This window comes from Erythrolamprus reginae, chromosome 8 (assembly GCF_031021105.1).
Source record: "Erythrolamprus reginae isolate rEryReg1 chromosome 8, rEryReg1.hap1, whole genome shotgun sequence".
NCBI lineage: Eukaryota > Metazoa > Chordata > Lepidosauria > Squamata > Dipsadidae > Erythrolamprus > Erythrolamprus reginae.
This window is the reverse complement of record NC_091957.1, coordinates 15,100,181-15,125,546: the sequence shown is the minus strand read 5'-3', so window position 1 is coordinate 15,125,546 and position 25,366 is coordinate 15,100,181. Positions and strand designations below refer to the sequence as shown.

Genomic DNA, 25,366 nt, shown 5'->3' with positions numbered 1-25,366 from the left:
TGGTGACATTTATTTTATTTATTATTTTATTTTATTTATTTATTTTGTCCAATACATAATACACATTGAAGAGAAAGGTATGTAATAATATAAGTAAAGAAAAGAATAGAAGAAAAGATATAAAAGTACAGTGTTCCCTCACTTTTCGCGGGGGATGCGTTCCGAGACCGCCCGCGAAAGTTGAATTTCCGCAAAGTAGAGATGCGGAAGTAAATACACTATTTTGGGCTAGGAACAGTATTACAAGCCTTCCCTTAACACATTAAACCCCTAAATTGCAATTTTCCATTCCCTTAGCAACCATTCAGATTATTACTCCCCATATTTATTTATTAAAGTTTATTTTTTAAAAAATTATTAAAGGCAGACGAAAGTTTGGCGATGACATATGACGTCATCGGGTGGGAAAAACCATGGTATAGGGGGAAAAACCTGCAAAGTACTTTTTAATTAATATTTTTGAAAAACCGTGGTATACACTTTCTGCGAAGTTCGAACCCGCGAAAATCGAGGGAACACTGTATAGGTGAACATATTTGAAAGGAAGAAAAGATAAATGAGATAAGGAGAGACAATTGGACAGGGGACGGAAGGCACACCGGACATGAAATGAGAAGTGTGCATTTGTGTGTGTGATTTGCTCAGGAGCAACACTTTCACACCCTCTGCCATCCAGGAAACAGTCCCAGGGGGTCACCTCCAACGATTAAGTCAGGGGTCCCCAAACTTGGGGACTTTAAGAGATGTGGACTTCAACTCCCATAGCTGACTGGAGAATTCTGGGAGTTGGAGTCCACAAGTCTTAAAGTTGCCAAATTTGAAGACCTGAGGAAGGGGAGTGTGTGTGTGTAGGGGTAGGGGCGGGGACTCCAGATTGTTTTGACTTGTTGAAATACTTAGTGGACGCACTGTTTGTGTGCATCAAAGGGTGGGGGAGGTTTTAAAACTGGCCTCTCCAGTGAAGGGCTACGAAAAATTTTACTTGGCCTATACAGGACGCCCTGCATTTTCTTTCAACATCTTTCACTGTGAATTGGGGTGGAGCTCCACTTTCACTATCCCACTGGGTCCCCAAAGCACAGACGTGGGCCTCTCCAAACTTAGCCGCTTTAAGATGTGTGGACTTCAACTCCCAGAATTCCCCAGCCCGGCAGTAGTAAAGCGAGGCCAGGTTTGGAGTTTTAAAAGTTCACATCAAACTTTTCTCATGTGACAGGGGAATTCTGGGAGTTGCCATCCGCCCTTCCTAAACTCACCAAGGTTTCACTAAACCCGATTTCCGTGTCCTTCCCAGACCCGCCCCCGCCCCCTGGAGAAAGCGAGCTTGGGGCTGCATTGTCCCTTTCGGCCACTCCCCGTAACACCTGCTCTCTTTCCCTTCCGAAGACCGAACTACTGGAGCGGCGCACACCTGAGGACTTCAACTCCCACCAACCCTCTGCGCCCACGCATGCGCGCTGCCTGTGGAACTGCGTGCGGCCTAATCGTGGCAATGGGGTTACGCCGGGCGCTGGGCCTCGGAGCTCGGCTAGGCCGCGTCCTCCTGCGGGGATGGCTCGGGGGTCCTCCCCTTCCGCACCCCGCCGGCCCCCCGCCCGCCTCCTGCTTCTCCGTCGGCCCGCCCGCCCGGCCCCCGGGGCTGCTGCTCCTGCGCCTGGCCGCGGCCCGGCTGGGCCTCCTGCGCAGCGTCCCTCTCCGGCGCCCCCCGCCGGCCCCGCGGCGCCTGGGCCTGGCTCTCGGGTTGGGGCTGGCGCTGCTGGAGCCCGCGGCGGCCGAGGAGGAGAGGCGCGCGGCGGCGGCCTGCAGGGACATTCAGGTGCGGGCACGGGGTTGCCGGGGCAACGGGCCCGCCCGGCACCTGAAGGGAGGGGGCCACACCCCTGCCAAGCCCCTCCCTTGATTTCACCTTTTCGGGGGGAAACCCCCCCCCCCATTTTGTGGTTCTCCCTCCCGCTCCCCCCCCTAACATCCCTGCCGGGTTCTCTTCCTCCTGCTGCAGAATGAGCGGCTGATTTCCCCGGTGTCCCCTCCCCCCGCCTGTTTGCGTGGTCTCCCTGCCTGCTCTCGTGAGCCCCCCCCCCAAAGGGCTCACGTGGCCTCCACCCCCCTCCTTCGACAGCCCTGACGAGGCTCCCTACCTGGGCCACCTCCCTCCCCCCCCCACACACAGGTCTTCCAACATGGCAGCCTTAAGACTTGTGGACTTCAACTCCTAGAATTCCCGGGCTGGGCTGGGCTCCCACTCGCTGGCTGGGGAATTCTGGGAGTCCACAAGACTGACAGCTGACATGCATGGGGACCCCCACCTCTTAAGACAGAGCCCAGGAGGTGCTGCTGCAGGCTGTGATGGCCTCAGAGGGAGAGGGAAGGCCTGGGGAAAGGTGGGTCCATCCAGGAGCCCCCTCCTCTACTTTCCCCCTTCTGGCCAGAAGCAATTGAGCCCAGCGTCCCCTTGAGTGCTTAGGTCAGTGGGCTTCTCAACCAGGGGGTTGAGCAAGCGTTTCACAGGGGGCTCCTAAGACAAATGGGAAAAGACATATCCCCCCCCCCCCAGTGTTAGGAACCTATTTTCACAAGCCCACCAATCGGGTGTTGACAGTGGGGTGTGTCCCTCTGACCTTACAGCTCTGTTGGGAGAATTGGTGCTAGGCTTATGGCTGGGGGCCACCACCACATGAGGGCTTGCGGCATTAGAAGGGCTGCCTGGATGAGAGGCTGTGCTGTCATGGCTGCTCTTCCTTCCAGGCCATCTTCCTCCCGAGGAACAAGCCCGCAAGGGACACCCTGGGACTGCTGGCCCGGCGAGGCTTCAGCCTGGAGGAGTATTCCATCGGCCAGTCGATCGGCAAAGGCTGCAGCGGGGCGGTGTATGAAGCATCTGCACCGGCCACACCCACCGCGGAGGAAGACTGGGCACCCAGACAGAGGGAGGGCAGTGGGGGGCCTCCAGAGGCCGAGACCCGGCAGGAAGGATTTCCGTTGGCTGTCAAAATGATGTGGAACCTATCGGTAAGGAGCCCGGCTTCGGTGGCTCAAGTGAAAGTCGGCGCCTGCATCTAGAGAGACCCAGTTTGGTGTGACGGCATCGGGCCAGGGACCAGGGGTTGGGAGCTCCAGTCCGGTCTTAACCCTGAGAGCCGTCTCCCTCACCCGGTGCCTGGGAATTCTAGTCCCTCCTGGGGGACTCTGGGCCAGTGCCCCCCTCTCTCAGCCAGCCCGCCTCGCAGGGCTGCTGTGGGCAGATGTGTTCACCGCCTTGAGTGGCATCACTAGGTGAGAAACGAGCTTCTCTCTGGCTTCCCCAGGCGGGTTCTTCAAGCGAAGGCATCCTGGCCGCCATGTGCCAGGAGTTGGTCCCAGCCAGCCGCCAGGCCCTTTCTGGGGAGTTTGGAGCAGTGGCCAGGCCCAGGTAGGGCTCAGCGGGCTCCGGGGGAGAGGCTCCCCAAGAAAGGGGCAAAGGGAGGAGGGGTGGGCAGAGAGGACGTCTCCCGCTGTCGCCCCCAAACAGGAAGGGCCCTCTGGGGAAGAAGGCGCGCCTGAAGCCCCACCCCAACGTCATCCAGGTGCTGCGGGCTTTCACCTCCCGTGTGCCTCTGCTGCCGGGCGCCACGGTGGACTATCCGGACGTCCTGCCCCCCGCCCTGAACCCCTCCGGAATTGGGCACAGCCGGACCCTCTTCCTGGTGATGAAGAAGTGAGCGGAGGGGCCCCTCCCTTGGGAAGCCCCCACGGAGGGGCCTTTGCGGACTGGGTGGGGCTGCGGGCCTGGAGGAGTCCTGGGTGGGGAGCCCCCACAGACACTGGGGGCCACACTGGACCCCAAAAGTGACTTCAGAAAGGCCGGGGGTGGAGGCTACGGCCCCGAAAGTTTCAGGAGTCTGCCTGGTGTGGGGCGGGGAGGGTTCAGCACCCTGGACAGAGCCCTGAAGTTGTCCCCCCTCTCTCTCTGGGCCAGGGTCAATATAAGGGGCCACGGGGGTCCTATGGGGACCTGCTGGGAGCTGAACCCTCCCCCCCCCCCACACCAGGCAGACCCCCTGAGCTGGGCCTGGCCTGCTAGAGAGGTCCGGAGCGGGAGGTCGGCTGTAGGAGGGGAGGCCCTGGGCTGCTTAGCCTTTGCCTTGTGGGCCTAGGGGGTGGGGGGGTCGGGTGAGGCTGGTCCAGCGTGTCTCCCCTGGGCTGGATTTGGGGTGCTGCTTTCCCCGGCTGAGGGGGCTTCCCTCCTCTCCCCCCACCTCCCTGTGCTCAGCTACCCCTGCACGCTGCGCCAGTTCCTCTCCATGGGGCGCCCAGACCCCCGTGTAGGGGCCGTGATGGTCCTGCAGCTGCTGGAGGGGGTGGACCACCTGCTGCGACAGGGCGTCGCCCACCGAGACCTCAAGTCGGACAACGTCCTGGTGGAGTTTGACCCGGGTACGTCTGGTGGGGGGGGGGCTCCCCCATCCCCTCTTTATGCCCAGGACACTCCCCCATTCCCCACCTCCTGGGCCCCCTTTTGTTGCCCGTGGAAGGAGGGGCCACAATGGAAGCCTTTGCTCAGCCATGGATCCCCCCCCCTTGGCCTTGCAGCAGGCTGCCCAGGGCTGGTCATCACCGACTTCGGCTGCTGCCTGGCCGACGAGAGGCTGGGCCTGCAGCTGCCCTTCCCCAGCTGGTACGTGGATCGCGGGGGCAACACCTGCCTGATGGCGCCAGAGGTAACTTTGGGGGAGAGAGAGACCCCATTCCCCCCCTTCCCGAGCCCAGGGAGTACAAAAATGGGGGGGGAGGGCAGAGGAGGCTTTGAGGGGAGAAAGGGGACACAGGGGAGGGTCAGCCGAAGGGATTCCCTGGGAGGCAGCCTGGATGTGGGGCCAGAGGGCTGCTGGCTGGAGGGGGGGACTCTGGGAAGGCCAGGGGTGAGCCGGCCCCCTCTCAGTGGCGTGGCTGCCTCTCCCTAGGTGTCCACGGCCATGCCCGGCCCAGGCGTGGTGATCGACTACAGCCAGGCGGATGTCTGGGCGGTGGGGGCCCTGGCCTATGAGATCCTGGGGCCCCGGAACCCCTTCTACGGCCCAGGGGAGGCCGCCCTGGACAGCCGCAGCTACCGGGAGGAAGAGCTGCCCCTCCTGCCCACCTCGGTGGCCCCAGAGGTCAAGGGGCTGGTTGGGAGGCTCCTGAGGCGGAACCCGGCCCAGGTGAGGAGGGCCAGAAAGCCGGGGGGCTCCTCAGAAGGGCCCCAGGGGTCCAGCCGTGCCTCCCCAGGGGCTGACCTCTCCACCACCACTGCTTGCTTCGCAGAGGCCATCGGCCCGAGTGGCAGCCAACGTCCTGCACCTGAGCCTGTGGGGAGAAGTGGCGGCTGTTGGCCGGGCAGCCCTCCTTCCTTCCCGGCTGGCGGCCTGGCTGCTGCGAGAGTCGGCCGGGGCTTTGATGGCCGAGCGGCTGGGCAGTGCAGGAGGGGTGGAGTCCCGCCTGAAGAGGGGCTTCCTGGCCGGGCTGGACTACGAGGAGCTGTGCGAGGCAGCGGCCCTGCTGGGCTCCTGGATGGGGGAGGCCTGCCCTGCCCCCCAGAAGAACTAGGCCCCCTCCCTGGCCGCAGGTCTCACCCCCCCCCCCCCGCCCAGGATTCCACCACGCTGGGGGTGGGCTGGGCAGGAGGAGGCCGGGCTGTGGCTGGAGGGTCCCAGAAGGGGTGGCTCCCCTTGCAGCAGTGCAGTTATTTAAAGAGGTGGAACTGCTTGTTGGGTCTTGGAAATAAATCACATCCACACCTGCAGAGTTGTGTGTGTGTGGTGCTTGGTGTGTGGGGGGGGGAGCGGGGACTCTGGGGGGGGAGGAAGGGTAAATGTTGATTTCTATCTATTTATTTTGGTGGGGAACACAGGGGACCCAGCCCCCCCCCCCCCCCGAGTGCTTTCAGGCCGGCTGGCAGTCAGGAAGGAGGCAAGGCAGCTGAGGTCTCTGGGGGCAGCGGAGGGAGCCCAGCACCTCCCCCCCAAAAAAAATGGGGAATGAAAGGGGCCCGTTATGGAGGCTGGCAGAGGGCTGCGGCTATACCAGGGGGAGGGTCCCAAACCCCCCTTCGCTCTTTCGCAAAGCCTCTTGTCGGTCCCTTGCCCGAGTTTGTTTTTGGGGAGGGGGGGAAGCTCTGCTTGCTCCTGGGATTGGGGGCTTTCATGCTGGGAGGGGCCAGGCCAGTGCGCTCTCTTGCATGAAGGCAGGCAGCGTCCCCCCCGTCCCCCCCCCCGTAGAAAGGCCACCTACGAGCCTCTTCAAAGCCGAGCAAGGAGGGACGAGGGCTGGTTCCTCCTCTGGAGCAACTCCAGTCCGAGTCCGGTTTTCCAAAAGTCATTCCGCCTGGTCCCTTCCCCCCCCCTCCTGCCCTGGCCTGGCACTAAACCAGGGGGAGGGGGAGGGCTCCTTGGGTGCCCACTTCAGTCCAGGGGCCTCCCCTCTCTTTAGGAGGCGCTCTAGAGTGGCCAAAGGAAGGAAATGGCCGGCCGGACCCAATGGCCATCTCAAGGGCTCCTCGGCTGGGCCAGGGCTGGGTGGCTGCGTTCTCCTGCCCGACCTTTTGGCTGCTGCAGGAGGGAGGGAGGAGGGGACGGAGGGAGGGGCTGACCTTTGTCCAGGACAGCTGCCCAGGCTCTTCACTGCTGCGGATGCCCAGGGGCAGCATGGCTGGTCTCTTGGCTGCCGGGACCCATGGCTTCCTCCGGGGGCCCCTCCTGGGCCTCCCACTCGTGCACTCCTGCCCCATCGGCCCCCACACTCCCGGGGCTTCCTTCCTGCGGGGGCCCCTGGCCAGGAAGCTGCCCTGTGCTCGCCGGGCGTCAGGCTCTGCCTTCAACGTGCCCCCCAGCGCTGAGGACACGGCCAGGCCGGTGGGCATCGGCTCCATGTTCAAGCTGCCCCTGTGGGATTCGGCCGAAGGGCTGGACGTGGCCTTTGTGGGCGTCCCTCTGGACATCGGCACCAGCCACCGCCCCGGGACCAGGTAAGGGGGGGGGGGGACACGGCTGGAGACACCTGCACCAAATTAAAATGGGCTGGGCATCGTTCACGCAGCCTTGCTTGTTTGATCCCCTTGCTGAGGGTCAGGTTGCCTTCCCCAATCCCTCTTGGGGGCCTTCAGTCTGCCCCCCCCACTCCCCCCAGTGATCTCTGGCCAGGCTGGCCATGGGTGCCATAGTCCAGCTGGCTCAGAAGGTGCCTTGGCAACCAAGGAGTCCTCAACTTGGGGGGTGGCCAAAATGCCCCTCCCCCCTCTGACGAGCCAGCCCCTCCGGACCCCGAGTCCAGCCAGCTGCCCTTTGAGCCTTCAGCCCTGCCTCGCCTGGCCTGACTTTGCCCCCCCCCCCGCAGAGTTGGCCCCCTCATCTCTTGGGGGGAGCGTGGGACCGGGTGGGGAGGTCTTCAAAGGTTTTCGCCAGGGGTTTTCTTGCCCACTTGCTGGGTGGACGTGGCCATGGCCTAGTTGGCCTCCTGCACCATAGCTGGGCGGGGGCTTTTTCCCCCCCCAGGCTCCGAAGGTTTCCCCCAAGGCTTCTGGAGGGTGGAAACAGACCCCCCCCGGGCCCTTTGGAGGCCATAAAGGGGCCTGTTTTTGGCCCCACCCTGCACTTCCCTGTGCCCAAGAGGCCCCATGGACACTCCAGGGAGGGGAGGGGCAGCCAGGAGTGGGATTTATGGGGTAGAGGCTCTCCTGAACCCCCAATACCCCCCCTCCATCTAACAGGGCCACAGGCATAGAGACGTGCTTGCAATTATGGGTGCCTGGATTCCCCCCCCCCCCGGGGGATTCTGAGGTGCTGAGGCCGGAGAGGCCATCTGGGAAGCCTCCCAAGTCCTGGGAGTGAAACCTGCTGGAATTTCTGGAGGGCTGGTGGGCCTGATCCACCCAGGCAGGCCGGCTGTATTGCTGGGGCTGGTTGAGGGCCAGGAAGTGGGGGGGGGGTCGATTCTTGGCTTTGGGGGGGGGTTCGTCCAAGCGAGCAGCTTCTCCTGCAGGTTTGGGCCGGGGCACCTCCGTACAGAGTCCATCCTGGTGCGCAGATACAACCCCTCCACGGGGGCCGACCCCTTCCACTCGCTCCGGGTGGCCGACCTCGGGGACGTGGACATCAACCTCTTTGACCTGAAGGACAGCTGCCGGAGGGTCCGGGAAGCCTTCCGGGGGATCATGTCCGGGGGCTGCATTCCCCTCACGCTGGGTGAGGACCCCACCCATCCCACCTCCATGCAGTGGTGGGCAGTCCCACAGGCCCCTGCCTGAGGGGAAGCCCCGAAGGTCACCTGCTCTGTGTTTGGACTTTGCAGGTGGAGACCACACCATCACCTACCCCATCCTGCAGGCCGTGGCAGAAAAGTGAGTCTGGTTGGGGAAGAGCTCCTCCCTCCCTCCCTGGCTTGGCCGGTGGGCTGACCACTGGCCGGGCTCCTCTGCCCACAGACACGGTCCGGTGGCCCTGGTGCACGTGGACGCCCACACAGACACGGCCGACCTGGCGCTGGGGGAGCGCATCTACCACGGCAGCCCCTTCCGGCGGTCAGTGGAGGAGGGCCTGCTGGACAGCCAGAGGGTCTTCCAGATCGGCATCCAGGGCTCCTCCTACTCTCCGGACCCCTACCGCTTCTCCTGGGACCAGGTGAGCACCCCTCCCCCCCAAGCTGCAGCAGAAACAAACTTTGGGGGGAGCGCAGCGCTTCCTGGAGACCCCCCCCCTTGTGCCAACAGAAGCTCCCTTCCCCTGCAGGGCTTCCGGGTGGTGCTGGCGGAGGAGTGCTGGGGGAAGTCCTTGGCCCCCCTGATGGTGGAGGTGAGGGGGCAGGTGGGTGACCGGCCGCTCTACATCAGCTTCGACATCGATGCACTGGACCCGGCCTTCGCTCCCGGCACGGGGACCCCCGAGATAGCCGGCCTCACCCCGGCCCAGGTCAGCCATACATCCCCCCACTTGATGGTCCCCCTCTCCCCGAGCCGGTCCTGCCCCCTTCCTCACTCTGGTTGCCCTCCCTCCACAGGCCCTGGAGATCATCCGAGGCTGCCAAGGGCTCCGCATTGTGGGGGCCGACCTGGTGGAAGTGGCCCCCATGTACGACCTGTCCGGTAAGGGTCCGGCTCCCCCTCTCCCCCAGTGCCAGCCCCGCCCCAGCACCCTTCCCGAGCCCCCCTCCGCCCATACCGGAAGGCTGAGGCTGGCCGGAGCCCCCCGTCTCCTCCCCCCTCCCGAACGCTTGGTTGTGGGGAGGGGCGCTTGGGGGGCCGCTTGGGTGAAGGCCCCTCCTGCCCTTTTCTCTTCCAGGCAGCACGGGGGTCCTGGGGGCCAACCTGCTCTTTGAACTGCTGTGCGCCCTCCCCGGGGTGAAGAGGCAGCCTGTCCCGCAACAGGCTGACTCCACGTCACGCGACTAGGATGGGGAGGGGCTCCCCCTCCCTCTGGGACCCGGGCTTAGAACAGGAAGCCACTAGTCCTCATGGCTGCAGTGGAAGCCTGCAGCGGGGGCAGGATGGGCCAGGGGCTGACCCGAGTCCTCCTTTTAGGGGCAGGGGGAGGCTAAAGACGCACCCGGCCGCATCAGCAGAGCCCCCCACCTCTCCCAAGAAGCATGGGATTTATGGAGGGTAAGATTGGAACCCAGATCCCTGGAAAGGAGCCAGCTGCCCTTTACACCCCTCTGAAGATACAGGGACCAGTGACACTCCACCCCCTCCACCCTTCTGTCTCAGCTTAGGGGAATTCTGGAAGCCCCCCCCTGCCCCCTGGGGTGCCCAAGGGAAGACCCCCCCTCCCTCCAAGGGGGGCGTTGGGAGGCTGCACCATCTTGTGGCCAGACATTAAAATAAGTTTATTTCAGCTTCAAACCGGTTCCAGTGTCTGATTAAAGCCAAGCAAACGCCCAGTCGAGGCTTGTTCACAGATACCCGGGGGGAAGGGGGGGAAGGCTGCCCAATAAATTATTCATTCCCCCCAACCCCTCCCTCCCACCCCCCATATCAAAAGTGCAAAGTTCATCGCCTGGATTGCCCTGAGCCCCCTTTTCCTTCAGCAGCGAGGGGGGGGAGGGGGGCAGCTGGAGGCTTTGGGTCGGCTCAACCTTTGGCTGCAGGCCACTATTTTGGGGAGGGGGGAAGCGCTACCATGGCTTGGGAAGGGAGCTGCCCTGGCTTTGGTGCCAGCTATTCCAGTGCCTGGGTCAACTCCCCCCAGGGGTGTGTGGTGGGGGGAGCATCCCCCTTGGCATCGCACACCCCTGCATGCAGCCCCCCAGGCTCTGCTAAAGGCACCATCTCCCCCACTTCTCCCCCTGGCTGATTTCAAGGCAGCAAAGCCCTCCCCCCCCGAAACTCAGCCCCTCCTTTCATGGGGGGGGGGCTTTGTGGGTGCTTCTCCACACAGCCCCTTCCTGGGTCAGCCAGTGCAAGGCAGGCGACGGCAGTGGGGAGACCAGAGACCCAGAAAAGGCATGCAAGCCCCCCCCCACCACCACAGAGGGCCCCCTCCAAGACAAAGAGCCCCCTCCGCCCCCCCAGAGGAGACACTGACTCTGCCCCCTCCCGGGGATAGAAGGGGGGGGCAAGGAGAGGTCATAAAGGCAGCTGCGCAAAACTGTAAACAAAAACAACCAAAACGGGGACGTCTTGAGCCACGAAGGGCCTGGCCACTCCCCCCCCCTTCCGATGCACCAGGACCCCCCTGAGGCCCTCCCCGAGGAGAGTGGGGGGTGGTTGGCGGGGCTCCGGACTGGACATCTGGACAGGGACAGCCACAGAGGAGACGGGAGGAGGGAAATGGCTCGTGGATCATTCCGCAGCTGCCCCTCCCACTGCCCCCCCAGCCGCCCCCCCCCCAGTCCTCCTATGCAGGGGGGGAGGCCTGGCCTGAAGGACTGACCACAAGGCCCATCTTCCAAGGTGGGCAGAGCGGCTGTCAGGATCCGGGGGAGGCCGAGCAAGTTCTCAGAGCAGACCCTCTGAAGGCTGGACAAGCGGTCGTGGGGGGGGGCGAGGGGGGGCGGAGATGGAGGCAGCCCCCCCCCCAACCAGGCTACCCTGAGACAGTCTGGAGGTGTTGGTGCCTGGGGGAGGGGGGGGTCAGGAGAGGCCATCTAAACGCTACAGTCTATATCAGCCCCCCCCCTCCGAGAGAGCCCCCCCGCAGTGACCGCTCAGCCTCTCCTCCGCTCAGGGAGGACTTTAATGGGGGGGGGGTCTCAGTCCAGGGGGGGCCAGGAGGGCAGGTAGGACCTCTGCAGGGAGCCCTCCAGGAGCCGCTCCATCCAGAGGGAGAGTCGCTGCAGCTTGGCCTTCGGGGGCCCCCGCGCAGGGGCCCCCCCAGCACTGCCGCCCGTCGTCTCATGGTCCTCCTGGCGGGGGGGGCCCTCCTCGGGCTGGGGGGGCCGGAAGAGGCAGAAGTACTTCTTGTGGCCGTTGAGGGCAAGGACGTAGCCGGCGTAGTCGCGCTCCAGGAAGTGCTGGTCGTACTGGTTGGGGACGGGGGCCGTGTCCTGCGCAAACTCCAGCACGGCCTCCAGCCACTCCCGGTGCTTGTCCAGGCTCAGGAAGGAGAAGTGCAGGCAGCCGCTCCTGCCGGGGGGAGTGGGGGCGTCAATCCAGGGGGGTGTCCAGGCGTCCGTCAGCCCTCCCCCCTCCCCTCCCCCCCGGGGCTGGGGTCTCACCCGGTGAAGGTAAAGACCTCCTGGGCGAAGCGCTGCAGCAGGGGGGTCTTGGTGGCGCTGGAGAGGACCAGCACCACGTTGATGTGGCCGGGACGCAGCCGCACCAGGTTGCTGGCGTAGGTGATGTCCGTCAGCTCCGTCACCTTCACCGAGTACTTCTTGGGGACCCTGCAGAGGGCGGGAGGGGCAGGCCGGGGGGGTCATCGCGCAGGGAGGGAGGGGCCGGGGAGGGGCAGCCGGGCGGGAGACCCCCAGACCCCCACCCACCTGTCCTCTTTGGAGAAGCTGGTGTCACTCTTCTCGCTCTTGGGGGGAGAGTCCTCCTTCTTGGGGGGAGGCAGGTCCCTCTCGTCACTCGAATCGCTGGAGAAGAGAAAGCGGGGGGGGGGGGGTTTCCAGGGGGGCTTTAAGGACCCCCAACTCCCAGCAAAGCCTGACGCCTGAAGGCCTCGTTTCCCAGAGTGGAAGCCCGCCAGGCTTAACGTCGCCCCGGTTGGAGACCCCTCCTCCAGGATAAGGCACCTCTGAGCCCCCCCTGTGACCGGGGTGGGGTGTCTCACCTGAAGGCCTGGACGATGACCGTCCCGAAGAGGATGAAAAGGGCCGAGAAGATCAGGGAGAGCAAGGGCATCATCTCCCGCCTGCAGCAGAGAGGGGAGGGGGCACACCGTTCATGAAGGCCCTCCCCCTTATGCCCCCCCCCAGGGTGTTTATTGGGTGGAGGGGGGAGCCCCCCAGATCATGAGGGGGAGCAGACGGGCCCTCATCCTGCGTGGCCTCCCCCTTTTCTTGAGAAAGGAGGACGGACTGAACTTTTGCTTAATCTTCAGGAACGTGAGGGCAGCAGGGAGTTATGGGCTCTGGAGTCCCTCTGGACACTCACCAGTTGCTGCGGAAGAGGCTCTCCCAGCAGTCCGTGGTGTAGTCCACAGCCGAGTAGGCCCACCGGAGGAAGAAAACCTGCCACAGGGGGAGGCCATGGAGGGTCAAGCAGGAGGCCACCAAGGGGAAGGGGCAACCCAGCTGAGGGGCTTGTGACCTCCCCCCTCCCACCCCCAAAGAAGGAGGCTCACGGGGGCCAGCTCATCCGTCAGGTCGGCCAGGACGGCCTGGGAGGCCAGGAAGGAGGCGTCCGTCCTCAGGCGGTCCAGGAAGTCCAGCAGGGTGAAGGACCCTTGCTCTGAGCCCGTCCATGGCTCCTCCAGCGTCCGGAACGCCACCTGCCCCGAGTTGGTGCGCCTCTCCAGGATCAGCACCTGATCCGGGGGATGGGGGGGAAGGGTGGGTCAGCCGGCACCAGAGCCTCTGCCCCTCAGGTGGGGGGAGCAGGTCTCGAGCTCCCAAAGACTTAAGGGACCCTCCAATGCTCCCCCCCACTGCTGCCCACAGAGCAATGCAGGAAGGCCCCCCCACCCCCATCCAAGACACCCACCCCTCCCCCAACGCCATGCCAGTGGGGGCCACCCAGGCCCAGTCCTGCTGGGGAAGAAGTTGCCCCGTGGGGGGGGGGGGGAAGGGAGGGGGCAGAGCTCCTGACACTCACAGCCGACTTGGCCTGAAACCAGGTGTCCCCTGGGAGCAGAGTGTGGACAAAGTCCGGCTGGTTGTCCCCGTAGATATGGGCAAACCGCAGGGTCTCCTTCGTGTTGGCCACTGCAAAGGCCAGGAAGGCCTCGTAGCCCTCCGCGTACTTCTCCCCGGTGCCCATGGCCAGGACTACACAGTACCTGCACCGGCACAAGGAAAAGAAAGGGGGTAGCCTCCCGTGGAAGCATGAGGACTAGCGGCTTGGCAGAAGACGACCCAGGCCCCGGGCTCTGCTTTGCCAGCCACCGAGTTGGTAGTCCTCCACCCGGGCCTGGACTCCGGAGCCCATCTGCCTGGTACCAGCCATCTCAAAGCCGGACCCCTTCCAGAGGCGTTGGGGTCACCTGCTTGGCCACCGCTGAGGGTTCTGGGAGTCGGAGTCCCACTCCCCCCATCCTCAGCGTCAGAGAAGAGGGGCCGGCAACCCGTTTCCCACAAAAGAAAACCCCGGGAGCCACAAAACGCCCCCTGGGCCTAACTATCTCCTGGGGGGCCACGTAGTAGAATTAAGCCTTCCGTTTCCTTCTGGCTTCTCCATGGCCGGCCTGGGGGGCCTTACCGGGCGGGGGGTCAGAAAGCGCAATAAGTGGCATGCTGGTGTGCATCACACCTGGGCAGTTGTGGCCCGTAATTTGAGCGGCAGGGAGGGACGAAAGAGCCCCGTGGGTGGGTGGGTGGCTGACCCCTGGCCTGAGGGGTTGGGGGGTGGCTGGGTGGAGGGGGGGCCACTCACTTGTGCTGACGGTGAGATTTCTTCACGGGACACAACTCCTGGAAGAGCTTCTGGCTGGTCAGGCGGGAGGCCAGGAGGAATTTGTTCTGGGACAGGAAGTCGTCAATCAGCTGCTTCTTCAGGTGGCGGGCCTGGGGGGAGGGGGGGCAGGGAAGGGGGGGCACCTTTTCAGAGGGGGTCCTCCAGTTACAACCGCTCACTTAGGAACCGTTCAAACACGGACAAGGGATCCTTTTCCACACTTACGACCGTCACGGCATCCGCTGCGGTCAAAAACCGACTTATGACCGTCTCACAGTTCCCCCCCCCCCCATCCATTTCTGGGACATTCTGGCCGGATTCGCTCCACAGCCGTGCGACTGACTTAACAACGGGGACGATTCACCTAACAACTCTGGCAGGAGAGGTCGGGGGAGACACCCAAACCCCCTTGGAACCTCCCCTTTCTCCTGGGGAGGCCTCCCCCTCCCCCTCCCCAATAATTCCAGACTCTGGGTCAGGGGGCGTGGCTGGGTGGGCGTGGCAGGGGGAGGGGACTCTGGGCCCAGCCAGCCGTGGCATTTACAGGGCCCCGAAACCGCTGCCCCGAATTTTCATACGCATCGAATGGATTGAATTGAACTTTCCGGAGTGTAAGACGCACCGTGGTTTTTGGGGAGGAGAATAGGGGGGAAATAGTCTCCCCACCCGGCTAGTCCTGAGTGTGGCTGCCCCAGTGCCCCCCTCGGCTTGGTTTTTATCCCCTGGTGGGGGCCCAAAACCTGCTTCCCAAGCGTCCCTCCCTCTGCTTCGCGCCTCGGCCTCAGGGCGGAAAAAAGGCCCCCTTGAAAGTTACATCAGGTGCCCCCAAATCTTCAGCCTCTTTTTTCGTGTGTGTGTGTGTTGTGTTGTGTCTTACACTCTGGAAAATGACAGTGCTCAAACATTTCTACCAGAACCCGCCAGGATCCACCCTGGCTCCCTGGTTTCCACAACGTCCCCACATCCCCCGTGGGTCAGGTCCCCCCAGAGGCTGGGCCTGCTCTCGGCACGTGTGTGTACGTGGGGTGTGCATGGATGTGTGTGTACCTGGATGACGTCGGCCGGCTTCTTGACCTGCTCCTTGAAGACCATCATGGTGGGCGTGTAGACGTTGATGTTGTATTGCCGGGAGAGTTCTTCGGTGCCACGGAGCCCCACGTAGACGTAGCCGAAGGAGAGGTGGTCTCTGTACGCGAAGGCCACCAGCTGCAAGTAGGGCGGGGAGTCAGGGCAGGGGCACACACACACGCACAGCGGAGGAAGAGGGCAGGGCCACGACCCACCAGGCTGATGGGCACCACCCGAGCAGCCCCTCCACCTCCCGCGGCTTCAGTGGGTCAAGAAGGAACCCTCCCCCTGCCCCTCCCGGGGCTTCGGGGACCCACCTTGTACAGGAGGGGCGCCAGGGGCAGGTGGTCAAAGAGCAGGACGTGGGGCTTGTTCTCCTCCTTCCAGCTGGACAGGAAGCGGACGTAGTTCTTGTCTGTGATCTGCCCGGGGGGGTGGGTGGGGAGAGAATGAGGAGGTCGTCACACACACACAAACACACACAGAGCTCTGCTAAGGCACCCTCGGACTCTGGAGGGGTGGGGCAGTGGGGGGGGGGGTTTGTTCGCTCAGCTGCCTCGGATTGGGGGAGAGAACCGTCAGGCCCCAGTCAGTCTCTCCGGGGATCAGCCCTGGGCTGCTCCCCCCGGCCCCCTCAGCCACCTATTCATCTCCCCCCCCCCCCCAATTAAAGAGAGAAGGAGCAGAAAGCAAAGGGGAAACCTTGAAGCCAGTGGTTCAAACCTTTTCCTTCACCACGGAGCTTCCTTGAAATACCATTTTTGACCCCTAAGACTTAAGATTTAAATCGTGACGTTTCTCCAGGCTTTCGTGGGGGCCCTGTGATGACATCAAGGTCTCTCCCCCCACACACACACACGAGGGGACCACAGGCCTCCCCCTCCTCCCCCTCCAGGCCCCTCCCCATCCGGTGGGGCTTTTTCCTGGAAGCCGAGTGGGGGGTCTAGGGGGTGGGGGGAGAGGGGTGGGAGGGCGTCCCAAAGCTCCGCTCACCTTCTCCACCAGCGGCCCCGGCAGGAGGCTCTCCACAAACTGCCGGAGGTTCTCAGGGACGACCGCGTTGTGGAAGAAGGTGACCTTCCCGTTGACCAGGCCCAGGATGGAGGGGGTGCTGTGTGCTCCGAGGTGCTGGGCCAGGCGCCGCTCGTAGCCCGCGTGGATGACGCCGATCCCCACACCTGGCGGGGGACAGAAGGGGACCCTCAGCAGGGAGGAGGGGAAGGAAGGCAGCCAGCGCCCGGAAGGGTCCCCCCCCCCCCGGCATCCCGGCCTTCCCCACCCAGAAGGGGAGCCGAAGCCTCAGAGGGCCGCAGACACCCCCACCCCACCCGTTTCAGCCGAGATGGTCACCCCCCCCACACACACACAAAAGCAATGCCTGGCCCCTGCCTGTTTGGGGTGGGGGTGAAGTGGGCAAGCAGCTTCAACTCCAAGGGCCCCCACCCCCTCCAATAGGCTGCCCCCCCCCTCCTGGGGGCTCACCCAGGGCCTCCAGCTCCTGCACCACCTCCTGCCAGACGGGCTCGATGTGGACGCAGCTGAAGCACCAGTCGGAGGTGATCTTGATCAGGAAGGGCTTCCGGAAGCTCTCGGGGACGACCTCGTTGACGTAGTGGGAGAAGTGGAGCAGGTACTTCTCGTCGATGGACTCCTGGGGGCGCTCCGCGTTGAAGGGGAAGTGGAAGAAGGACTCGTCGAAGTAGAAGCTCTCGTGGAAGGGGTGCGCGTGGCGGTGCCCCCCCCCCTGCTGCTGCTGCTGCTGGTGAGGGAAGCCCTGGTTCTCGCCCAGGTCGCCGTAGCGGTCAAAGTTCAGCCGCTTCTCCTCGTTGGACAGGATCTGCGTGGGGGAGAGGCGGCACCGCTCGTCCCCTCGTTTCCTTCTGGCCGGCTTCCTCCCCCCCCCACAAACACAACTGCCCCCCTGGCACTCGGCTGCCACTTCACACACACACACACACGCGCGTTGGCCTCTGTACCTCGTAGGCTTTGCTGATTTGTATAAACCTGTCTTCCGCTCCTGGGTTTTTATTCTTGTCCGGGTGCCTGGAAGGTCGAGGGGAGGAGGTCAGTTAACAGAGAACTGACAGTTATGCACTCAATAAATAAGGGGGGGGGAGGGGAGGGGGAAGCTCTACTTTTAATCTGCCCATCTTCAATTGGCCATCATTTATTGTTAGATAACTCTGACTTTGTTTTTAAGAGCCCTCCTGGCGCAGTGGTTACAATTCCATAGCCAGGAATTGCCCCCTGACCGGATACGGAGCAGTGTGTAAGGCTACGTACTTATAAGCGGCACAGCTGTTACTACTGGATTGTTATTGTACACTGTCTTATTGTTGCTGTTAGCCGCCCCGAGTCTCCGGAGAGGGGCGGCATACAAATCCAATAAATAAATAAATAAATAAGTACTAATTTACTGCTGGGATGTCGAGCCTACGGAGAGGGGCGGCATACAAATCTAATAAATAATAAATTATATAAATTTACGAAAACAAATATATATATATATATATATATATATATACACACACTGTATACTGTATCCACTAAAACCCTCATTGTGTATTGAACAAAATAAATAAATAAATAAAATAAACAGAGAGAGCATTTGGGCCAAGAGAACAGCTCCTTCTGTGAAATCTTTGCAAAGGAGTCCAATCTTGAGGGCAGTCAAATATCTCTAGGAACCTACTAACAAATCCCTGAAGCTGCCTCTTTCTCATATTTTGGTACAGAAGCCAAAATTCGTCGTATGTAGCTTGTATTTTTGTATAAAAGCTGTTCTGTTCGGGTCTGTGAAACCCGAAATCAAAGTTTGAGCCCTTGTAAAAAATTTTAGTATGAGTATCTCCTCCATAACCTTCATCATGTATTTTACTAGTTGGGGGAAAGATCAAAAGCAATGTGAGAAAATATTATTTTACTGAAAGAGTAGTAGATCCTTGGAACAAACTTCCAGCAGACGTGGTTGGTAAATCCACAGTACCTGAATTTAAACATGCCTGGGATAAACATAGATCCATTGTAAGATAAAATACCGGAAACAGTATAAGGGCAGACTAGATGGACCGTGAGGTCTTTTTCTGCTGTCGGTCTTCTATGTTTCTATAATAATAATAATTTCAAGAGGAAGAGACAGCTAGCCCTCTAAAAACGCGTCAAGTACCGCAAATGGACAGTAAAAGCTACAAGGACCCAAGAACTGGCCAATTTGTCAGGTGAGCTGTTTGGATATAAATCATTTCGATTCTCATCATAATCGGGCTACTCTGAATCCGATGCACTCACCACTCCCGGGCGAGTTTCTTGTAGGCTTTTTTAATATCCGCCTGGTTCGCAGTCCTGCTGACGCCCAGGATCCGATACGGGTCAAAATCGACGGCAGACAATATTTGCAAGGCCAGGATGAGAAAGAGGACCAGCGCCAGGGAGAGACTGAGCCGTCTCATCTCCATCTCCTTTCCTGCAGGGAATCTGGCCAGGAGCCTTCCTGGGTGGGGGGACAAGAAGATACATCAGGGCCTGCGGTGGGCACTCCCGGATCAACCACGCACCCTGTCGTAACCCGGGAAGGCAAACCACCACAATTCAAGGTGTTGGTTGTTAGCTCTAAAGCCCTACATGCCTTCTACCTCATAGTTCCCAGCGACCGGTAAGACCCCCACATAGTTGGTCTTCTCCAGGTCCCGTCAGCTAAAAAGAGTCGCCTGGCAGGCACGTGAGGAAGGGCCTTGTTTGTGGCTGCCCCGCTCTCTGGAACCACCTACCCCGAGATCCGGAGTGCCCCCCACTCTATTGGCCTTCCGGAAAGCATGGAAGACCTGGCTTTTTCCGGCAGGCTTCGGGCCATTGACCTTGCAATTTGCGGGGTCCGGCCAATGATATGTAAGTAAACTGTTTTTAAACATATTATGTTTATAAATGTATTTTCTATATCCTGCCATAAGCCGCCCAGGGGGCAGTTGGCCAGGGAGTTGGGCAGCATAGAAATACAATAAATCAAATTAATTCTTTCCCCCATTTATTTGGACACGGTTTAAATTCCCACCCATAAAAAATATTGCTCCAGTTCTTTTTAATAACCCCAAAAAAACACTGATCTTTTGCAACCGAGCCGAGATAGAGCCATGGGGGGCGGGGGGGAGCAGCGCAAGAGGGGTGATTTTGAGGCTGAGATGGAAATGCCAGAGACACTTCCGGGTCCAGCTGGAGAGATCCGCCCTCGCAGCACCCCGGGGCCAATTTCTATGGAGGATGCCAAACCGGAGAGACGAGGCGCCTTGATTGCCCAGCGAGCTTCCCTTGCTCACCAGCAGCTGGACAGGCCACAGGCCAGAGGAGGAGGCTGCAGGGCCCCCCCGGGAGGGTCTCAGCCCAGCAGATAATATGGGCTGGGCTTTCCCTGGGGCCTCTCTCTCTGTGTCTGTGCGGGGGGGGGACGAGCCAGGGCTCTGCTCGGAGGGGCCCCTCCATGGCCGGCTGGCCGGGGGCAGGGCGTCCTCCGCAGGCTGAGGCTTGCCGGGCCTCCTGCCTCCGGAGGGGCTTCTGCTGCCAGGCAGCCCCTTCTGGAAGGGCGGGGCGGGGGGGCCCTCGGTCTCTTTTTTGGGGGGGCAACCAGGAACCATCAACTCTCCCTCGAGGGGGCGGTAAGATACCAGGGGGGGGGCTTAGTGCGCATGCGCAGAGCCCCTCCACCGGCCGCTTTCCAGCAGGGTCCGGTCCTGGGCGGCTCCTTCCCCAACCCGACGCTGAGACGGGTGCCGGTCCCTCGGGAACCCCCAAAGAGAGGAGGAGTAGGAGGAAGACACCCACCGCCGCCAAGGCTTCCCGGGCCCGGCGCGGCTCCCCCCGCCCCCGCTGAGGAAGATGGAAGAGGGCCTCCGCGCCCCCCTCCTCCCCACCCACCCCTCGGCCAAGAGGCCACGTGATGCCACACACACACACACGGGGGAACGGAGGGGGGCGAAGGGCGCCCGCAATACCCACCCTGGGCTCCTCTGGTCTCCCCGGTCCCCACTTCCGGCTCGGCGGCCTCGTCACCATAGAGACGGCGCAGACGGCGCTGACTTCCGGCGTGGGGTTAGCACCGCCTTCGCGCAGCACGGGCGGGCAGAGGCGCGCGCATGCGCAGAGAGCGGCGTTCCACCAGTCCACGGGCTGTCATGGAGGAGGCGGACCGGCGGCGGCTGCTTCGCTGCCGGGTGAAGCTGGTGGAGGGGCTACGGCTGGAGCCGCTGTGGGCACCGCTGCAGCGCCGGGGCCTCTTCACCGCGGACATGATCGAGGAGATCCAGGTGCCGCGCTTGGTGGGGGGAGGAGGGGAAGGGGCGGGGTCCCGTGCGGCCATCCAGTCGTGCCCCTCACTCCCCGCTCTCTGTCTCTCTCTCTCTGCGCCTGCGCAGTCAGCGGGGACGCGGCGGAACCAGGCCAGGCAGCTGCTGGGGGACGTGGCCACGCGGGGCCGGAGCGCCTTCGGGGACTTCGCGTGGTGCCTGCGGGAGAGCGGCCAGGAGGCGCTGGCGGAGCTGCTGCTGGGCGAGGGGGCCGCGTACCCGCCCCCCAGGCCTCGCCCACCCCGCCCCTCGCCCCAAAGCACGAGGGCAGGTGAGTGGGGAGGGTCGCAACTCCCGTCCCCCCGCAGCTACACGCCTCCCTCATACACAACTCCAGTTACCCCCCTCCCCGGTTTCACACACACCCTGGTCCTGGGCCTTCTTGTCTCCACACAAGGCCCCCCGGGACCCCTTCCGTCGGAGGGGGGGAGGGAGAAAGCCGAGCCCCCCTCCCTCTCTCTCCCCCTTGGCCGGGTTAGAGCCCCCGGGGTCTTGCTCCAAGGTGGGGCTTTCCTGCCCCTGCGACCCAGCCTGGCTCCTCTGCCATCTCTCCCTCCCTTGTCTTGTAGGGGCTGCAGTAGAGAAACCCCAAATGGATCCTGAAATGGTGAGTCTGCCTCCCTCCTGTGCAGCTTTCGGAAGCCCCTTCGCTCCCAGGGCCTGAGCTTTTCTGGGGGGTGACCCAGCCTGCAGCGCTTTGCTTCTGTTCAAAGGGACGTTGCCTCCCCTGGAGAGGAGATTTTTGGCTTTTCCGCCATCCTCGCAGGGTCCGGGGTTCGCTTTGGCATTTCTGGATTTTTATGTTTATTTTTCTCAATGGTTGAAATGGGGAGAGAACGTTGTTCTATCTCCCTGCCTGCCTCCACTTTCCCATATGAAAAAACTGACAGGGCCACTTTGCAGCACTGCCAGGCTGGCATAACTCTCTTGACGTGTCCCGACAGGTTTACCCCCTGAATTCTGAGCCCTGCGGCTACTGTCTCATCATCAACAACGTCCACTTCCACAAAGACTCGGGTTTGAAACTTCGACTGGGCTCCGACATCGATCGCCAGAGGCTGGAAAAGAGGTTCCGGACGCTGCATTTTGAGGTCTTGACCAAAGAAGACCTCACAGCTCAGGTGAGCGTCTCCAGCTGGGGACGGAAAATCACAGGACTTGTCTGGGGCCCAGGGTGGTCACCTAGTCTCACCCCTGCCTGCACGCAAGGACCCACACTTCAGAAGGCGGCCGTAGCACCCCGGGCCGTCTGCAGGGTCCATCCCCAAGCTGACCTCATCCAGCCATCAGTGGACCTTCGGAGGCACTTTAGTTTTAATTTGTGGCTTGAGAATACAAACCGCAAAAGGGACCTGGGGAAACGGGCGAAGTTAAAAGCTGTATTTCTACAATGGCGATGAGGACGTTGCTTATAAATAAAGATTAAAAGAGTCTTGCCTGATGCCCGACATTTTTTCTCCACCTGCCTTCTCTGGCCCCCCCCCCCCTCAGGAAATGGCTCAGGAGCTGCAGAGCCTGGCCAGGCGTGATCACAGCCGCTTGGACTGCTGCCTGGTGGTCATCCTCTCCCACGGCCGCGAGGTAGGCGGGCACCCAGAGGGTGCTTCCCCATCACGGGGCATCCGCTCGCGATCCCACCCATCTGGGGAGGGCCGGAGCTTGGGTTCGTGCGGGGGGCAGCGGAGGCTTTTCCCAAGAGTTCAGTCTTCCGAATAAATGCACTTATTTATTTATTGGATTTGTATGCCGCCCCTCTCCGTAGACTTCAAGGCCTGCTGCCGGGAATTCAGTCAGGTTCCTTTATTAAGGGTTGCAAAAGGGAGGCCACAGCCGCAAGCCCAGCCATGGGGCCCACACGCGGGAGGGGAGGGGTCCGCAACCCCTCTTTCCAGGCTAGGCTGTCACTCTCTTGCCTGAGCGGCCTGCCTCTTGAGCAGTCCCCCTGGCCTCTTCCAGAGCTACCACATCCAGATTCCGGGCGCCGTCTTTGGCACCGACGGGCAGTGCGTTCCGGTGCAGAAGGTGGTCAGCTACTTCAACGGCTCCCACTGCCCGAGCCTGAGGGGGAAGCCAAAGCTCTTCTTCATCCAGGCCTGCGGAGGAGGTGAGGCTGGGGGGGGGGGGCAGTTAAGGTTTCTCCTGCAGGAACGGGGCGGGGGGGGATTAAGGGGACACACCGCAAGGCCTCAGCCGCCCCCTTTGCCCCCCCCAGACGAGAAGGACCCAGGCTTTGAAGTGGAGGCCGACACACCGCCAGACCGGCGCGGAGGGAAGGCCGTGGAGTCAGACGCCACCCCGATACCGGGCCCCGGAGGGGGAGACTGGGACGAGCTCGATGCCACGGCCACTCTGCCCACGGACAGCGACATCTTGGTTTGCTTTCCCACCTTCCCTGGTGAGGACTGCAGCAGCCGTCGGGGGGGCAGGGGGAGCCCAGCCTCCTCTGCCAGTGGGAAGGCCGGTGGGTCCTGACACCGTGTGGGGCTTGTCTCCCAAAGGCCACGTCTCCTGGCGGGACACCCAGAGCGGCTCCTGGTTCATCGAAGCCCTGGACGAGGTCTTGGCCAGAGAGGCCCACCTGGAGGACCTGGTCAGCATCCTCATGAAGGTGCCTCTGCCGGCGGGATCACAATGGCTTTTATTTATTTATTTATTTATTTTATTTTATTTATTTATTTTTTATTTTTTTATTTATTTTTTATTTTTTTTATTTATTTATTTATTTATTGATTGATTGATTGATTGATTGATTGGATTTGTATGCCGCCCCTCTCCGGAGACTTAGAGCGGTTAACAGCAACAATAAAACTGTACAATAGTAATCTGATACTAGGAATGATTAAAAACCCATTAATATAAAAACCAAACATACATACAGACGTACATACCATGCATAGAATTGTAAAGACCCAGGGGGAAAGAGCATCTCAATTCCCCCAGGCCTGACGGCAGAGGTGGGTTTTAAGTAGCTTACGAAAAGGCAAGGAGGGTGGGGGCAATTCCAATCTCTGGGGGGGAGTTGGTTCCAGAGGGCCGGGGCCGCCACAGAGAAGGCTCTTCCCCTGGGTCCCGCCAGGCGACATTGCTTAGTTGGCGGGACCCGGAGAAGATCCACTCTGTGGGACCTAACTGGTTGCTGGGATTCCTTTGGCCGTTTTTAGTCTCTCCGCCCCCCCGGCCACTGCCCCAAAGCAGGGCGTGAAGCATGGGGTGCCTTTCTCATCCTCGAGCCATCAGTTTTCTGGCTTTCTGGTTGGGGTGGGGGGGCATGTGGCCCCTGCAGGAACCGGATTCCCTCTCTCACACACACACCCGTCTCTTGCCTCCGCAGGTGGGGAACGTTGTGGCGTCCAAAGTGGCCGGACTTTACAAGCAGATGCCCGGGAACTTCAACTTTCTGCGGAAGAGGTTTTTCTTCAAGGCGTGACCGACCGTTGGCTGCTGCTTTCCCCTTCCTGGGCTGGAGAGGCAATTCTGGAGATGTGTTTTTGCAGGGCGGGGGGGGGGGGGCGTTGAGAGGCCTCTCCAGTGCTGTGCTCCTTGGGAGAAGACCCCAGACCCCCAAATGATGCCCCCTCCCCTCTGGGCCGGCCTTTGGGCTTGCATGGCATCCTCCCCTTTTGGCTGATTGAATTCTAATGGAACGAATCAAGGTGAATCCCGTTTCTACTGTTTACACTTCTGCCCTCCCTCTTTTGAAGTGATCAAGGGAATGGCCGTGGGGAAGAAGGAATTGTTTCTGAGCCACAAGGGCTAATCTTTTTTTCTTTCTTTTTTTAAACCTTCGAGGGATAAACAGGTGTCTTAAATTACTATTTAATTATTGGAGAGTTAAGTGCAATGTCTCATAATCTTTTTACATAATTAAATATTTAAATTGCTGAGCTCTGTGCCTGTTATTTCATGGGTTCTTCCATTCATCCAGCAGCAACAGTTTGAGCCCCCCAACAGCCCTCCCCCCATTCCTCTTGGGGGGTCTCTGTGAAAGTCATTCCCGGGGGGGGGGGCACTCAGGGGAGCCCCCGTTCTCCTAGGAAAGGGTTTTTCCAGTCCCACTGAATTTGGGGACCCCCCTCCCCCCCCATTTATTTCTCACAGAGACCAGAAGGGCAAAGGGCACCCCTTCCTCAAACCCCGATTGGCTCATTTCCAAACAGCATTTATGCCCTGTAGAGGAGCAGCTGGTCAGGAGCTCTTGCCCAACACAGAAGCCCGCCCCCCCCCTCCCCAAAAGGCCAGAAGCAGCAGAGAATGCCGGAATCCCCTTTGACAGCAATACCCAACCAAGCCACTGGGGGAGCACTGACTGATAAAGCAAGGCATGTCCTATTTTTCTTTGGGACACTAGTACTTCATTTAGCCACCAGGGGCAGCAGTCTGGTCACGTGGGCTCAAATTATTGCCATATTTTAATAAGAGTATAAGAGGCACCTTAGTTTTGGGGGGGAGGGAAATAGGGGGGGAAACCTGCCCATCTGACTAGCGTCCTTCCTCTGGTCAGCACATTTTATCTCCTGGTTAGGGCTTAAAAAAAGAATCTTCGGAGGAAGGAGCAATGAAAAGGCCTGCAAGCCCTTAAGAGTTCTTTAGCACCCAAAATTTCAGTTGGGGGGGGATATGTCTTTATTATTATTAATATGTTATTCCAACACTCTGCAGTCTGCATTGGTTGCTGATCAGTTTCCGGTCACAATTCAAAGTGTTGGTTATGACCTATAAAGCCCTTCATGGCACCGGGCCAGAATATCTCAGGGACCGCCTTCTGCTGCACGAATCCCAGCGACCAGTTAGGTCCCACAGAGTGGGTCTTCTCCGGGTCCCATCAACCAAACAATGTCGCTTGGCGGGACCCAGAAGAAGAGCCTTCTCTGTGGCGGCCCCGACCCTCTGGAACCAACTCCCCCCAGAGATTAGAATTGCCCCCGCCCTCCTTGCCTTTCGTAAGCTGCTTAAAACCCACCTC

At 61.0% G+C, this 25,366-nt stretch overlaps 4 protein-coding genes across 8 annotated transcripts; 3 read left to right on the top strand and 1 right to left on the bottom strand.

Annotated features, from left to right (window-relative positions):
* Window positions 1-1,385: 1,385 nt before the first annotated feature.
* On the top strand, window positions 1,386-5,758 carry PINK1 (PTEN induced kinase 1). Of its 4 annotated transcripts, none has more exons than XM_070758943.1 (8): window positions 1,429-1,816; window positions 2,746-3,009; window positions 3,306-3,409; window positions 3,509-3,694; window positions 4,250-4,413; window positions 4,570-4,697; window positions 4,941-5,177; window positions 5,281-5,758. In XM_070758943.1, exons 1-8 carry the CDS (start codon window positions 1,451-1,453, stop codon window positions 5,560-5,562), a joined length of 1,731 nt encoding a protein of 576 aa, XP_070615044.1. In that variant the 5' UTR covers window positions 1,429-1,450; the 3' UTR covers window positions 5,563-5,758. The 4 variants fall into 4 exon arrangements, with proteins under 4 accessions (XP_070615046.1, XP_070615045.1, XP_070615044.1 ...); XM_070758946.1 differs by lacking the exon at window positions 1,429-1,816 and adding an exon at window positions 1,837-2,381; XM_070758945.1 differs by lacking the exon at window positions 4,941-5,177 and having other exon boundaries at window positions 1,386-1,816.
* AGMAT (agmatinase (putative)) lies at window positions 5,758-9,847 on the top strand. 2 transcript variants are annotated; one of them, XM_070758949.1, is made up of 7 exons: window positions 5,758-6,979; window positions 7,993-8,195; window positions 8,302-8,350; window positions 8,435-8,630; window positions 8,739-8,918; window positions 9,007-9,091; window positions 9,527-9,847. In XM_070758949.1, the coding sequence occupies exons 1-7, from the start codon at window positions 6,492-6,494 to the stop codon at window positions 9,541-9,543; spliced, it is 1,218 nt and encodes a 405-aa protein (XP_070615050.1). In that variant the 5' UTR covers window positions 5,758-6,491; the 3' UTR covers window positions 9,544-9,847. The 2 variants fall into 2 exon arrangements, with proteins under 2 accessions (XP_070615050.1, XP_070615048.1); XM_070758947.1 differs by having other exon boundaries at window positions 9,288-9,847.
* On the bottom strand, window positions 9,808-20,131 carry DNAJC16 (DnaJ heat shock protein family (Hsp40) member C16). The gene is made up of 15 exons (XM_070758942.1): window positions 20,057-20,131; window positions 18,359-18,560; window positions 17,047-17,113; window positions 16,553-16,907; window positions 16,064-16,248; window positions 15,388-15,492; window positions 15,050-15,208; window positions 13,982-14,112; window positions 13,205-13,388; window positions 12,735-12,917; window positions 12,545-12,621; window positions 12,222-12,302; window positions 11,929-12,024; window positions 11,662-11,829; window positions 9,808-11,569 (listed from the first exon to the last, which is right to left on the bottom strand). The coding sequence occupies exons 2-15, from the start codon at window positions 18,523-18,525 to the stop codon at window positions 11,197-11,199; spliced, it is 2,331 nt and encodes a 776-aa protein (XP_070615043.1). The 5' UTR covers window positions 18,526-18,560; window positions 20,057-20,131; the 3' UTR covers window positions 9,808-11,196.
* CASP9 (caspase 9) lies at window positions 18,364-24,287 on the top strand. The gene is made up of 9 exons (XM_070758950.1): window positions 18,364-20,364; window positions 20,473-20,674; window positions 20,973-21,010; window positions 21,348-21,524; window positions 21,895-21,984; window positions 22,360-22,507; window positions 22,616-22,798; window positions 22,902-23,011; window positions 23,735-24,287. The coding sequence occupies exons 1-9, from the start codon at window positions 20,194-20,196 to the stop codon at window positions 23,828-23,830; spliced, it is 1,215 nt and encodes a 404-aa protein (XP_070615051.1). The 5' UTR covers window positions 18,364-20,193; the 3' UTR covers window positions 23,831-24,287.
* The last annotated feature ends 1,079 nt before the right edge of the window (window positions 24,288-25,366 follow it).

What these genes read in the sequence shown, in the direction of transcription:
- PINK1 (XM_070758943.1), top strand. Translation starts at nt 1,451, where the DNA reads ATGCGCGCTGCCTGTGGAACTGCGTGCGGCCTAATCGTGGCAATGGGG. An exon ending in CTCTTCCTGGTGATGAAGAA is followed by an intron (nt 3,695 to 4,249) that starts GTGAGCGGAGGG and finishes CCCTGTGCTCAG; the next exon opens with CTACCCCTGCACGCTGCGCC. An exon ending in CCTGCCTGATGGCGCCAGAG is followed by an intron (nt 4,698 to 4,940) that starts GTAACTTTGGGG and finishes GCCTCTCCCTAG; the next exon opens with GTGTCCACGGCCATGCCCGG.
- DNAJC16 (XM_070758942.1), bottom strand. Translation starts at nt 18,525, where the DNA reads ATGGAGATGAGACGGCTCAGTCTCTCCCTGGCGCTGGTCCTCTTTCTC. An exon ending in AAATCTCACCGTCAGCACAA is followed by an intron (nt 13,389 to 13,981) that starts GTGAGTGGCCCC and finishes GTGCCGGTGCAG; the next exon opens with GTACTGTGTAGTCCTGGCCA. An exon ending in GGTTTCAGGCCAAGTCGGCT is followed by an intron (nt 12,918 to 13,204) that starts GTGAGTGTCAGG and finishes CCCCCGGATCAG; the next exon opens with GTGCTGATCCTGGAGAGGCG.
- AGMAT (XM_070758947.1), top strand. Translation starts at nt 6,492, where the DNA reads ATGGCCATCTCAAGGGCTCCTCGGCTGGGCCAGGGCTGGGTGGCTGCG. An exon ending in CTGCAGGCCGTGGCAGAAAA is followed by an intron (nt 8,351 to 8,434) that starts GTGAGTCTGGTT and finishes CTCTGCCCACAG; the next exon opens with ACACGGTCCGGTGGCCCTGG. An exon ending in CCGGCCTCACCCCGGCCCAG is followed by an intron (nt 8,919 to 9,006) that starts GTCAGCCATACA and finishes CTCCCTCCACAG; the next exon opens with GCCCTGGAGATCATCCGAGG.
- CASP9 (XM_070758950.1), top strand. Translation starts at nt 20,194, where the DNA reads ATGCGCAGAGAGCGGCGTTCCACCAGTCCACGGGCTGTCATGGAGGAG. An exon ending in ACATGATCGAGGAGATCCAG is followed by an intron (nt 20,365 to 20,472) that starts GTGCCGCGCTTG and finishes GCGCCTGCGCAG; the next exon opens with TCAGCGGGGACGCGGCGGAA. An exon ending in TTGCTTTCCCACCTTCCCTG is followed by an intron (nt 22,799 to 22,901) that starts GTGAGGACTGCA and finishes TGTCTCCCAAAG; the next exon opens with GCCACGTCTCCTGGCGGGAC.